Source organism: Apteryx rowi, unplaced genomic scaffold (genome assembly GCF_003343035.1).
Source record: "Apteryx rowi isolate R43461 unplaced genomic scaffold, aptRow1 scaffold_587, whole genome shotgun sequence".
Taxonomy (NCBI): Eukaryota; Metazoa; Chordata; class Aves; order Apterygiformes; family Apterygidae; genus Apteryx; species Apteryx rowi.
Window position 1 is genome coordinate 46,911 of NW_020450857.1, and position 13,000 is coordinate 59,910.

The 13,000-nt window shown below is 44.3% G+C and overlaps 1 protein-coding gene across 4 annotated transcripts in view; it reads right to left on the reverse strand.

Moving 5' to 3' along the window:
- GDPD5 (glycerophosphodiester phosphodiesterase domain containing 5) overlaps nucleotides 1-13,000 on the reverse strand; it is a 172,310-nt gene that overhangs the window by 21,926 nt on the left and 137,384 nt on the right. For all 4 annotated transcript variants that reach the window (XM_026082650.1, XM_026082648.1, XM_026082651.1 and 1 more), the window contains exons 8-9: nucleotides 12,704-12,849; nucleotides 2,253-2,335 (exon numbers count right to left, since the gene is read on the reverse strand). In XM_026082650.1, the coding sequence (XP_025938435.1) occupies nucleotides 2,253-2,335; nucleotides 12,704-12,849 (229 nt within the window). The remainder of the gene's footprint in view (nucleotides 1-2,252; nucleotides 2,336-12,703; nucleotides 12,850-13,000) is intronic.

Here is a 13,000-nt window from a genome sequence, read left to right on the forward strand (position 1 = left end):
AGCAAGCACAGGTTTGAAAAAGTAATTCAGAGAGAAATCACTGCTTTAGAAAAAAAGGAGATGCAGGAGGAGGCAGAATATGGGATGGGATGGGATGCTGCTTGTAGCAAAGATGTTTTGAGTGCACCAGTGCTGGCTTTATAACCAGGGCCACCCAGTTCAGAGTGCATACTGGGCACGACAGTTTGCCCCAGTGAGAAGGGACCCACCCACGGCTGGCACCCATGTGGAGGAGGAACAAGTAGGAAGTATGGAGACTTCCAAGGAGGAGAAGTGATAGATTGGGCCTGTCATGTCACAAGCACAAGGAGCATCTTTCAATGAGATTAGGACAACAGTCAGGGCCATGCTGCAAGTCCTTGCCAAAACTGCTGACAGCTGTATTGATGGCTTTGTGTTTAGTCTGAACTGAAGGTCACTAGAGTCCCATTTTTGTAAAAAAAAAAAAAAAAGACTTAAGACTCCTAAAGATGACACCCTTGAGGGCCAAATCATCTGAGGCCATTTCAGCTGTGGGGGATGCTCCTTCAGGATGGCTGAGGGGTCGCACCTTGGGAAGCTCTAGCAACTTTTCCAGGTCTCTTYCCCAAAAAGGCTGCCTTTCCCCTTGTCCAAGGCTAAGGGAAGCAACCAGTTCAGCCTACCTCCTGAGSTGAGGCTTCATTTGGTAGATGGGCAGTCAAGCTGCTGTCCTTTTACAACAGCTAATGAACTAATTTTTGAAGGAAGAACTACTGCATCACAAACATCCCAGTTYGCCCTTCATCCTTCCACAATGACCTTCCATTCCCCAGGGGGAAGAAGTTCCATTAGTTTTTACATCATTCACTCTCAAACAATTATGGAAAGCAGAAAAGCACTCTGATGATTAAACTGCTGAAGCCCATCTTTTACCAGGCAGAAATATCTTTTCGTCAATGCCARCCTCCAARGAGGTCAGRAATAAATAAATAAATAAAATAGCTATGAAGCTTCCTTATATTAATATCCAGAACTAAGAAATTGTCCCCAAACTCAGCCCCTCATCCCTGCCAAATTTGGCAGTCATGCTGATCCTAGATAATCAGAAAGGGTCATTGGCCACTCAGTACAAGGAGCTGAGAACTAAGAGGGACCCACCAAAGCAGAGAGCAGGATGTAGCTTCTAGCCTGGTAAGAATCACAAGTGCCTTCTTCCTTYTCCAGGAGGTACATCTTACAAGACGTACTAAAGCAACATCTTGCCCCACTCCTGTGAAACACCCTTATTCCTGCTTTCAGTTGTGCACTTTGTCCTTGTCCATTCCTAGCCAAGGCAGCTTGCTCATACAAGTCAGGAGGACTCTGACTTTTGCTGACCCATGGTCAACAACTTTAAGTAGCATCCCATGGGTAATGTCCACAGTCTTGAGGGGAACAAGATACCCTCAAGCTACAGATGGAGGGTTCACCAAGACAGGGCTCTGCCATTCCCTTCATGCCACTTCTGTCTTCTAGCACATATAGAACATATGCAGAAATACAGCTCAGAAAAGTAGCAAGAATATTTATAAAGATCACACTCCTGGAGCAAAGGATGGTTCTTGAAATAACCCTTCTGGGATCCTCTCTAAATTGGCCTTCTTAATTCAGTTCAACATCTTCCTGCAAGGAATGACTCTTTAACAGGCAAAAGCATCACCAGATTCCTCCTTCCCTCAGCATTAGTGTCATTTAAAGGAAGGGAGGAGAGGAGGAGAAGAGTTTTACTTCCGTGCTGCTAAATTCTTGTGACAGTTTTGCAACACTGGTAAAACCTGCCTGGTGACCTGCATAACAAGGAAGTAATTTTGGGATCTCTACTCTCTGTACATGGGCCTTCCCAGCAGCTGTCACTTTTAAGTGGTTCAGTCCCTTCCCTTGGAGCAAGACTGCCAGCAGATTTCAAGCCAGGCTAGAAAGCGAGTGCTTTGTTTCATGMAACAAAATAAGTCCTAGGAAAGGGGACAGTCTTCCTGTAAATGAAGATTAGTTTCATGACAAAGGAATCCAATTTTTCTCCACCTGGACAGCTCCACCTTTAGTCATCATCTCAGTTCAACARTTAGTAACATCTGTGTACCACAAATGGAGGCAGCTGAGGAGTTACTGRACACAGTCTCCATGAGAGCCCTTTTCAATGGGAAAGGGTGGTAACAACCAGAAAGACACCCCCAAAAAGAGACCCCGGAACATGGTTTAGGCCATCCACAAARAAAGTTTCTTTGCTCCAGCAAACCAGTGCACTGACTTACCTCAGTACAACATCAGCTTGGACTCCATATGTCTTCTGCTCCACTGCCTTCTGGAAGGACATCAGAGTGTTTTCTGGTGCCAACTATGGGGGGAAAAAAAGAGCAGTAAGAGATTAGTAGCAAGTGGAAAGGTTTACAAAGCAGTTCCAGCTTGCATGATGCTGGGAAGAAGGATTAGAGAGATTAGAAAGCCAAAACAATCTTGTTTTGAAGATTATGTGCAGGCCAGTTATKCTGGGGTACCAAGTATCCTCCAGAGAGAATTGCATCTCATTGAAGCCTGAAGATGACCAATGGATCTGAAGCCACTGATGGTATTTCACAGCAAAATAAAGTTCAGCACAGAGCTGTGATGGTCTATGATGTCAGACACCCAACTAGCCCCAGTCCGTTGCAATAGGACTATATTAGAGAGATGCCCACCAACGTGGTTCCCAAACAGCAGCTTGCTGGGGACCCACAGAAAGTGACTGTTAATACAATGTCAGTTGCCTATTCACAGGTTTTATCTGGAGCTACCTAAAACACCTTAATAACTCTTCATTCTTCTACTTCTCTATGCAGATAGTGGTTATAATACTATTACAGAGACACAAAACAGTCCATGAACAAGGATATCATCCATAATGTGGGAAAAAACAACTAGATCCCAGTTTCTGTAGCACACATTTTATTTCCACATCTAGTCATTCACTAAAGAGATCTATTGCTAAGTGTGAAGATCAATTGCTTTCTCTTAATTACAAAATGTCCCAGTTAGTCTTAACAGTGATAAATAACAATAATAAAAACAATAATTAAAAAAAATCCTTAAGCCTGGAAAATTTATGAGTCCTATCTACAAAAGTCATAGAGATAAGTTTAAGTTTAAATTCCTTCCTGTTGAATGGAGCAGACAGTAAAAGATGTAGGACTTGTTTAAAGACAGCTACAACATGATGAGAAATACTTTTTCTGCTAAAATAGTATAGCCAACATTCCAAAATCCATAAATCAAAAGGCAGACCAGAAAAAACAGACAACTATCTGGATAAAACCTGAGATGTTGCTATTAAACAAGTCTATTTCATAATAAAGCAAATTTTAAAAAGCTTTTTCTTTTTTTTTCAAATTTTGCTTTCAGGTTTAGAGCACTTGTAACATCATTTTTYCCCAGTTATCTCTGCCACCATGAGGATCAGTGAGTATCCATCAAAACACACTGAATATTCCCAAGTTATGATTTTCAAAAATTATTGAGGGGTTGGAGAGAGGAATAATTTTWAGGACAAATACCCAAATGCATGGTGTAAGTAACATGCACAGTACATACAAAAAMCTGGGCAGGAGTTTAAAGCATCTTTAAGGAACACTCCTTTTATTAGCTGGCCAGCTTAGGTGCTCAGGTCAGCAAAGCTTTGGTGTAAAAGCAATCAGACCAAATACTCTGCTCTAAGCTGTCTACAACACAACCTTCACATAGTTCTGATATCTCTCTACCGCATTCCTCTGGCCCAAGTCACGCATCAATATTTGTCCATTTTTCTGTTTGTTTAACAAAAGCARCACTGCAGCATGTTATCTTCCCAGCAAAAGCTCCCAATCAACGACTGGCTTGTCTAAGAGGACGTGAGAAGTAACACCCCCATTACACCCTCTTGCACATCGCAAGGATGGGTCACATAAGGTCAGGCTAAAAGAGCTTTTCCCGGTAAATGCACAATGCCCAGAGCTGTCAGCAGGGAGCAGCAACCGCATAAAGATCCCAGCCAGGCAGATCAGCTTCATTTTCTTGGGTTGCTTTCAGCATCTCAGGTTTCTCCCCAAGTAGCTCARGTTTCTCAGGATGAACATTGCAAGGTGATCCTGTCCATAACAGAGCTATGCTCAGTATTTACTTTCAGAGCCTTCAGCAACTGCACAGAAATAGAGCAGGTAGCATTCAAACCRGAGACAACTGAGATAGGCCAAAGGGCAACGTACAACCACCAGCCTGAGCTGGAAATGGTTGGTGGGTGGATGCAACATAAGCCCCAGGTCGAGATGCTACATCATATCAAGTAGCAACTTAATCTGGACCCCTATGAGCAGCCTCGCCAAGGATGAATCATACCAGCAACAGAAGAACAGTAAAGTGTGTTACGTAGTAAGTCATCTCAGTCAAGGAAGACTGGAAAGAGCAACTTGGACTAGCTTCACTGAGCAATCAATGTAAAACCCTTCAATGAGGGTAGGACAAGGATGGGCAACACTGCCATTACCCACACATATGACTAAGAGCTCATCTTGCATGAAGCAGGGCTAATGAAAGCAAACATTATCGTTCCCCCTCTGTAGAGGTGGGCCAGGGTGACCATAGTCTTGTCCACATCCAGCCTGGGCACTGAACTCTGRCACGGCAGAGTCCTAATCCAGTGAGGACACACAGGCTCTGCACAACTGAGAAAGACTATATGCTCACTGATAACAAGATTAAAACACTTCTTGCCTCCTCCCCTCTCAGTGTATTTTGGTTTCTGCAGAGCCAGGATCAATCCTTGGTTGGATGCCAGCCCTCTTGAGATGCAGTYGATTTGATGACCCCAGAGGAAGTTTTAACCTAAAAAGCAGGGGAGTTGCAACCTCCACTRCTGAAGGTGCTCAAAGGAAACACAGCCAAACAGACCGGAGGTGGCAAATCAATAAGCAAGAGTCTGGGGAAAGGCAAGTTTAGACAGAACCAAGACTGCATGCAAAAGTCATAGATGAAAGCCACATAAGAAAACAGTCTCTTTGGGACAGGCTTTTGATTCATCAAACTGGGCAGAACTGATATCTGAAGATAGTGATGACACTTGCGCATCTTAGAGGCAGTGCTACAATATGAGCTCCGGTAAGCTAAAAAACAAGATTTTCAATCAATTTCARAACTCAGTGCACTTTGGCCATCCCATCCTCAACACTCAAACAGATGCCACTGAGTCTAACCTCATGGAGAGGCAACCTCAGCCCGAGCAGCGTTGCTGTCTCATCTCCAGGTCCTTCCAAGCTTGCAGACCAAGCTTTGCTCTTCGGGTAGGAGAGAACTTAGCTGGGACCCACTGAGGCTGCACGCGGCTGCTGCTCAGGCTGCTGCTGCACTCCTTTCCCAGGAACTCAACCCCAAACACARTTTGTCTTGAAATTCCAGCTTTGCAGATGTGCAGAGGAAAAAGCATTTTGACACTGCTCCAAGAACAGACTCACTTAGGGTCCAACTATCAAAATGTACAGTTAGAAGCTACATCRTCATCCTCACCACAGCACTACAACAGAGCATCCTCTTCAAGAGGTTCACAGACTGGTCAACAYCTTAGTTGATCTGAAACAGCAAATAGCACTGACACCAACAGAATCACTTCCTGTAACACTGTGCCCGCAAAGGCATGGGCTGGTTAGTATCTATAACACCATGTTGCTGTTACTTGACAGCCCAGTTCCCATATATGCCATATCCTTTTGCAAAGTAGATTATAAGCCTTCCAGGCAAAGACCTCATCTTCTCGTGAGCATGTCACGGGTAAGTTCCTAACCTGGCCAGAGCCAGTCACCCTTATATAAATAATTACATCTCCAAATCAGTCCATCATCAATGCAAAGAGCTGTCCTCTGCTGTCTCTAAACCTCTCAGTTGTTCCCACCCCAGAGGGGACTAAGCGAGCTGGCATGCAGGGCTCGTCATCRCCAGACTGATGACACAACCCAGGAAAGCAAATTTACCCTGTCCCCTGAAATCAGATGCTGCCTATTCCCAGAGGTTCCCTTGGCGCCACTGGGGAGCCAGGGCCTGTCTTTGCAGTGACTTCATGTACTCTGCAATGCAAAGGGGAGTCTCAGAAAAACAGATATTTCTGTCGTCCCAGGCTGCCTGTCTCTCCTACCAATCTCCAGGGAAGAGGCAGCTGAAAAACAAAAATCCAGTATGTTTAGGGCAGAGATGCATCCAAGCAGGACAGTCATTTCCCCAGAGACTGCTTACTGAGTTTAGTGCTGTTTTTTTGTTGTTTTTTTTTGTTTTTTTAAGTTTTAAAGCAAAGCTGAAACAAATAAATAAATAAGCTTTCTGTTTGTATTTCCCTCTGTCTCCTCCCAGTCCTTCTGACGGGTCTCATCCTTGATACAACATCAGCAGGCAAATTTTGTATAAAGCCCAAACCCAGATTTGCAACCATCCAGGGTAACTGGGCACAACCAATTTCTTAAGAAATCAGTGTTGAAGCAAAAGAAGCCCTGAGGCATAAAGCAATGATTTCACTCCAAAGTCCTCATCATATAAACTATGACAACACCCACTGAAAACCACAGACAGTCCTTGTGCAGGGTTTCTAGAAGCTGTTCCTCCTTTTTGTGCGTGGCTTGACAATCATCCCTTGCAAGAATCGGCCTGCTATTCACTTCTTCCTACTAGATCAAGAGGGCAGCACATAATGTCTTGAAAATTACCTATTTAATGCATTTGACTATTTTTATGCTTAGAAGTCAATTGCAAATGCTTTAAAATGGATCACTGAAGTCAAGAACTTTGACAATGTTTGTTAGGGAAGGTCCAAAGCGTGCTATGTAAAGTGGCAGAGCCTTGCCATAGGTGGACATCACTATACTATATTTTCACTCTAATTAGCCAGCTCGACAAGGGCTTAAAAAAAAAAATCACTGCATCATATGCATGTGCAGGGAGGCTAATGAAGAAGTTTGCACAGACAAGCCAAATTCACTGCAAACCATAACAGCAGTCACAGCACACCTCTGGCATCATGCACTGAGCTACACTGAAGGATTTGATCTTTGCTTTACTGACAAGCTTCAAGGATATTTTCTGATCCTTTTGGAATCATTAGCATCATCATAAAATTCAATTTGTAATTTATTTTGCTGACCAAGGAAATAGCCCTCAAGAAGCCAAACAAAAGAATTTGAAGACATTTATACACAACTAGGTAGCTGCTTGTGGAGGATGGGAGAGGCAGCAGACCCTCTGAGTTGCAGGACTTCCAGGACACCAACACGAAAAAACAGCCAGCCTTGCCACACGCTGCCTTGCCACGTGCTGTCGTCATCCAAAATCTACTCTCAAACAGGATGCAAAGCAAACTGAGGATGTAACAGAGAGGCAAGAAGGGCAAGAGCATGGCTCTGAATCAGTGTCGGGCAACAACAATACTTTTTCTTTTTTTAATTCTTAATTTAAAGAGTATCTCTAACCCCCCCAGGAATTCAAAGTGTTTTAGGGAGCATGCATACCCAGTACTTCTGGCAAAAACTCACCTAAACTGAAAGGAGATTAAAGAGTGCAGAACAAAAAAACTATGCTCTTGGACAACAGGACAGACTCTTAATCAAAAAGCCATTAGAGATTTAATTACTAGACACAGGAGACAACACCTCAGGATTGTTGTGTCCCATGCATAAAGGCTAAAGATTGATTTAATGGCAGACTACCTAAACCCTACATAGATTTATATATAGGTGAACACAAGCCTTTCTCCAGGTCTGATGGAAGGCACTAATTGCGACTGTTTGTTGCTATCAATTGGACCAACAGTCAGGTTAACTAGCTATATATTTAATAGCTGGGTGTGCATAAAATGTACAGCAGACCAAATGCTTCTTGATTTAAGCAGCACAAATAATACAAACTGAAGCGGTTCAGAGCCCTTAAAAAACAAAGCCATCCCAATCAAATGGCAGTGGAGTTTTGGTGCCCAAGATCAAATGAAATAAAGGCCATCAAAACAACCTAGAAACCAAAACCAAGAACAACAGAAAACCCACCAGCTCTTCTACACTTAGATGACAGCTTTCCAATGAGCCATAACCCCAAACAAAATCTTCACTACTGCTCTCATCAATAGCTGGTATCATGAAAGACTGACTCCACATGTATAATGGGGCATTTGCTGGAAATTTCCTGGGACCAGCAAGATATGCTCCTTGCCAAGGCAAAATATTCCCATGCAGCAAAGGAAAAGGCAAATCATAAGACCAATTAAATGCTGGCTGCCCATCAAGGAGTTTCATCCCATCCATAGGTACGTTTCTACCCCTCTCAAGTCGTTGGTGTTTTCTGGCAATTGTCCATTTTCGCTTTTGGAGGTTGTGTAAAGCCCATGAGCCAGTGCTCCCGAGAAAGACTCCTCCCAGCACAGTGCCTCTGCACGACACAGAAACAGCCCTCGCCTGCCATGCAGGCAAAGAGCTCAGAGACACAGCGGCATTTGAGAACCAAGCACTTCAGAGCCATTCCAACAACACGCCGACAGCTGCTTCAGCACCAGCTTTTTCAGTGCTAAGATACGTCAAAAACCAGCTGTCTAGGTGGTTTGCCAAAGGTGTTTATTTTGATGCTATTTGTAGCTGCAAGCTTTAAAACTAAGAGCCATTCTTGCCCCCCCCACACCCTTGGTTTGTTTCCACAGGTTTAGCCCCGATTTCTTTTAGAACAACCAGTATTTTATCTGGTCCCAGTAAAGAGAGATGAATATCTAGGCTTCAAGCAGTTTCCTAGGAAGACAGATACAGCTGAAAAAAACTCTTGGTGTTATTAATCCTTTGTGTGATTTACAGAACAAATTTGAGATCAAAGATCATGACTGGCCTAATTTTTCTCATGAGGAATGTACATTGAGGCTTAACAACTTAAAAGCAAATAGGATTCGACATCATGGATAGCAACTTGTTCAGGTCCCAAACACAAAGACAACCTGCATCAAGTCTCAAGCACTTTGTGAGAAAAGATGTCTGGGAGGAGACTTTAAAGATACAAATGGCAGTAGAAGTTGGTGTCCTACTGGATGAAGTTCCTCATTTCCATTTCAGATTTGGTCTTGGCTCCCACCTCGCACCCTTGTTTTGATTTATCCTCAGCATAAGTGACACACTCACCATGACAGGGAGAAAACAGTCAAGTCTGTTGGCATTGAAAACAAAACACAACTAGATTGCTGCAAGAAGAAGAAAAAGGATTGCTTTGAAGACCAAAGACACCAGCTCATAAAAGCGTCTGGCAAGCTTAACCTGTCAACACGCAACGGTGGCAGCAACCCCATCTCATGTTTCAGGGTATCAGACAATTCCTCTACCTGTCAGGGCAGGAATCCTTTAAACTCATGGGCATCACGTGGTTGTGAGGGCTGGTCCGCTCAGTTAACCCTGATGCTTTCCTGATAGGAGTCCAGAAGAGCAGAAATGGATCTGGAGGCTGGATGGCTAATTTAAAAGGAACCTTTGAAAAGAAACACTAATTGATCGGTTAAACACCTGCTCAGAGAAAGGACATATTTATCATAGTGAAAACTGGGCATCACTGGGCAACATTTAGGCAAGGGGAATTTAAGAGGAGTCATTCAGGAAAGTGCTCCTCACAGTGAATTAAAACACACAGGGGAACAAGATGATACCAAAGGGACTTTGAGGAGTGCTACCCTATGCTAGCAGCTGCAGACAAGCCATCAGCCAGCATGGAACCAGTAGCTCTCTTGTACTGCAGAAAGTCCACATTTCCTCTAGCTGCCAATACCAAGATGCTTTCCAATTTTCTCTTGGGATGCTACTTAAAACGCAAGGACATTTTCCTCCACCAGTGTTTCAAGGCAAAATATATGAGCCATATGACCTCTGTTTCTCACTTTTACCCTCCACAGCACAAGGATGGCAGCGAGTTGCACTCGCACAGATTTTATGAATGCTGCACTTTCAAATCTTAAAGGGGCCAAAGGAGACAGGGTGAGTGTGTGCATGGAGGAAAGCAGGCTCTGTGGAGCACAAGGAAAGATCTTCGCCCCTGTACATGAAGCAGGCTGCATGCACTGACGGATGAGTCCTGTATCCCTCAGGAAGTGCATACATCCATGGCTTTCCTGGGAAACTCTCCATTTCACACTAGAAGAGTGCTCCAGCTCAGGCTGGGTCAAAGCACAAAGATCTGCCTAAGCCCTCGTGCCACTTGCTGCAGAGGGACCTCAGCTGACTACTGTAGGTGGGGTGGACAAAGACCACAGATGATCAAGTGAGTTTCTAAATGAAATCCGCTTTTTTTGTTCACACCTTTTGCATCATCTGCAGCTGTTCCCTTGCCATCAGCCCCAACAAATTTTTTGTTTCAGGACAGCAAGTATATTGATCCAACCCAGTCTCCTTTGCTGGCTTTTGTCAGAATAGCAGTCAATTGCATTTGTGTTTTTCTAGTATAAGGGCGATCGACATGCAAATGCGGTATTACAGAAACAGTCTCGCCAGCCTGGCCAAGCACCAGCTATCAGGCTCTATCTGATCGAGCATTTGTCTGCACAGCTCCCAAATCACATTTGTCTTGCTTTGGGAGATTTGAAGCAACCATTGCTACAGCAGTGCTGTTTATCACCTTCCCCTTCCACTAGATCTAGTATCAGCTCAGGTCTCGAGGTGCCAGGCTCTGCAGAGTTTCAACCTTGACAATTCCCTAGGGGAGGACATCTGGGTCCTGCAGCCCAATCTCTATTTTATCTGGGCTATTTCCTCCTCTCCAGCTCTGCTTGGCCATCTCTCCAAACTAAAGCTACATATGCTTGGGCTCAACAGCAGAAGTGCAGTAAATCTTCTTGTGAAAACTAGATCCTATTAGGAGAAATGCCTTTTGAGAAGGCATTACAATCACGAGTTTCCAAGCAGATATTGCTAGTACAACCTGGGGATTTACACTGTAGGTTAGATGGAGCTCTTCAAACTCAAGGTGACATTTGAGATAGTGACAGGCTGGGCAAGAAGGAAAGTACGGAAGAAGGTTTTAAACACCTTTCTCTGGTTCTCATCTTTCCTTCGATTCCTGCAATTAGTTTCTTATCCCATCTCAGTTTCACTACTCAAGGGCACAGTCACCTGGGCCACAGTTCCATGCATAGCACGAAGCATCCTCTACCACTGCCCTCTGCACCCTAAAATACAAAAGGGATCTTCTCCGACAGGTTTATTCCATAGGTAAGAAGTGTTTGCTGGCTCCAAGAAAGAACATGAAGCAAAGCAACAGACCAAGCCTCTGCTGAGAGTCTTGTTCAAGATAAGGCACTCCAAAGTTTATCTAGTCCAGTTTGATATAGAGGACAGAAGGGTTTGGTTTGTTGGTTTGTTTCTTTAGAAGGCTACAGGGGGGCACACGGGTCTAGAAATCTTATGGGAAGACAGTGTCCTACCATGTTTTTGTGATTTCCTGCCATGCAGGAAGCACGCAGAGCCCACGTTCTCACACGGCTGCTTCTGGGATTCAGGTTGATACAAACTCAGTGGGACAGAAAAAAAGTGTTTGTCATGCCCAGAACTTTATTCCACCACCCACAGAGGCAATATAGTTAAAAGAGCAGCTCAAATTAAGCTGGAGTTTCAAGGGATTTCTTAAAGAAAAAAAAAAAAAAAAAAAAGAGAGAACTAAAATAAAATACTTCTGTGTCATGGTCAGCATCCATCTCACCTAGCAAACTCCTAATGCACACTCTTAGGCTTGGAGAGGAGTTCAAGCAGACTCCAGCTTGCCAAATACGTTTTGGCAGCCTGCCTATATTTTTTCTTCTTCGAATGCCAGCAAGAAAGCTAGCTAGCTGCCTTTAGCCACTGGTCTTGCAAGTGGCTTTATGTACTGTAACGTACAAGTTTTTCATAGGCCAGCCAACAAACAGGTAGGGATGGAGCTACAAATACTCAACGGAACCAGGTGCAGAAGCACCCAACCTAGAGCAGGCCCTGGCCAATACATCCAAGGACCACATGACAGCATCATGCAAGCCCAGTGACGTGCCCAAGCCAACAAATCCCGTTCTTCATCCTGGACACATCCAGACACCTTGGAGGAGAAAGGACTACACCATTATGATTTCAAGGTTTAGCTAAGGGGCAGATGAGAGAATTTTCAACACCTCACCCAGTCTTATGACCTGCAGCGGAAGAGTACAGCACAAGCTTTTTACAGATTGCCACTTGTCTGAGGCACCATGCTGTGGGTTGAGTTTAATCACTGCTGGTGATGTCCCACAAAGTACAGGAACCCAGACCCTCTAGGCCTAAAATCAAAAACTCTAGTGCTGCAGCTCAAGGGCCAAGCATGGAGAGTGAAAAAACAGCAGAACTTCTAGCGGCCAGACCCACGCAAGGGCACAAAATACCCTGAACAAGTCAAGGACCGTCCTTTTCTTTGTACAGCATCTAGTGCAGGTGGGGCATGATTTGGCTCTGGGTTCATGCCCTGTTTTACTAACACAGTAATTCTAGCCAGAGAAGGGTTCCTGAAAGTCACTTCAAGTACTTTCAAATTCTCTCTCTACTGTCCCACTTCCCTCATGGCACTAAGGTAAATGAGCTATTAGAAATCACACAGACATTTGCTGGAGGTGGATGATATTCTCTAGACAGCAGCATGGAGATCATCAGATCCAGAATCATCATCAGGTAGAAGAGTCAAATAACAACACTAATAACATGAAACTACTCACCATCGGTGCTCCACGGTGACCTATGATGGCCGGCTTTGGTCCCAGAGCCTTCTTCTCCATTATGCAAGGGGACGAAATGGTGAGAGGGACGAGGTAAAGTGCAACTACAACTGCGAAGTATGCAGTGAACATCAGCATCTGAGCAGCTGAGGCAAAAGAGAGAAAAAGAGCTGGTGAAAATGTTAGTCCAGACTTCCTCGTACCACAGCAGCAAAGTCAAGACACCATCCTGCTCCACAGCAGAGACTGGTTCACAGCCATTGCCTCCAGCAGAATGCAGAGCTCTGTGTTTGGGCA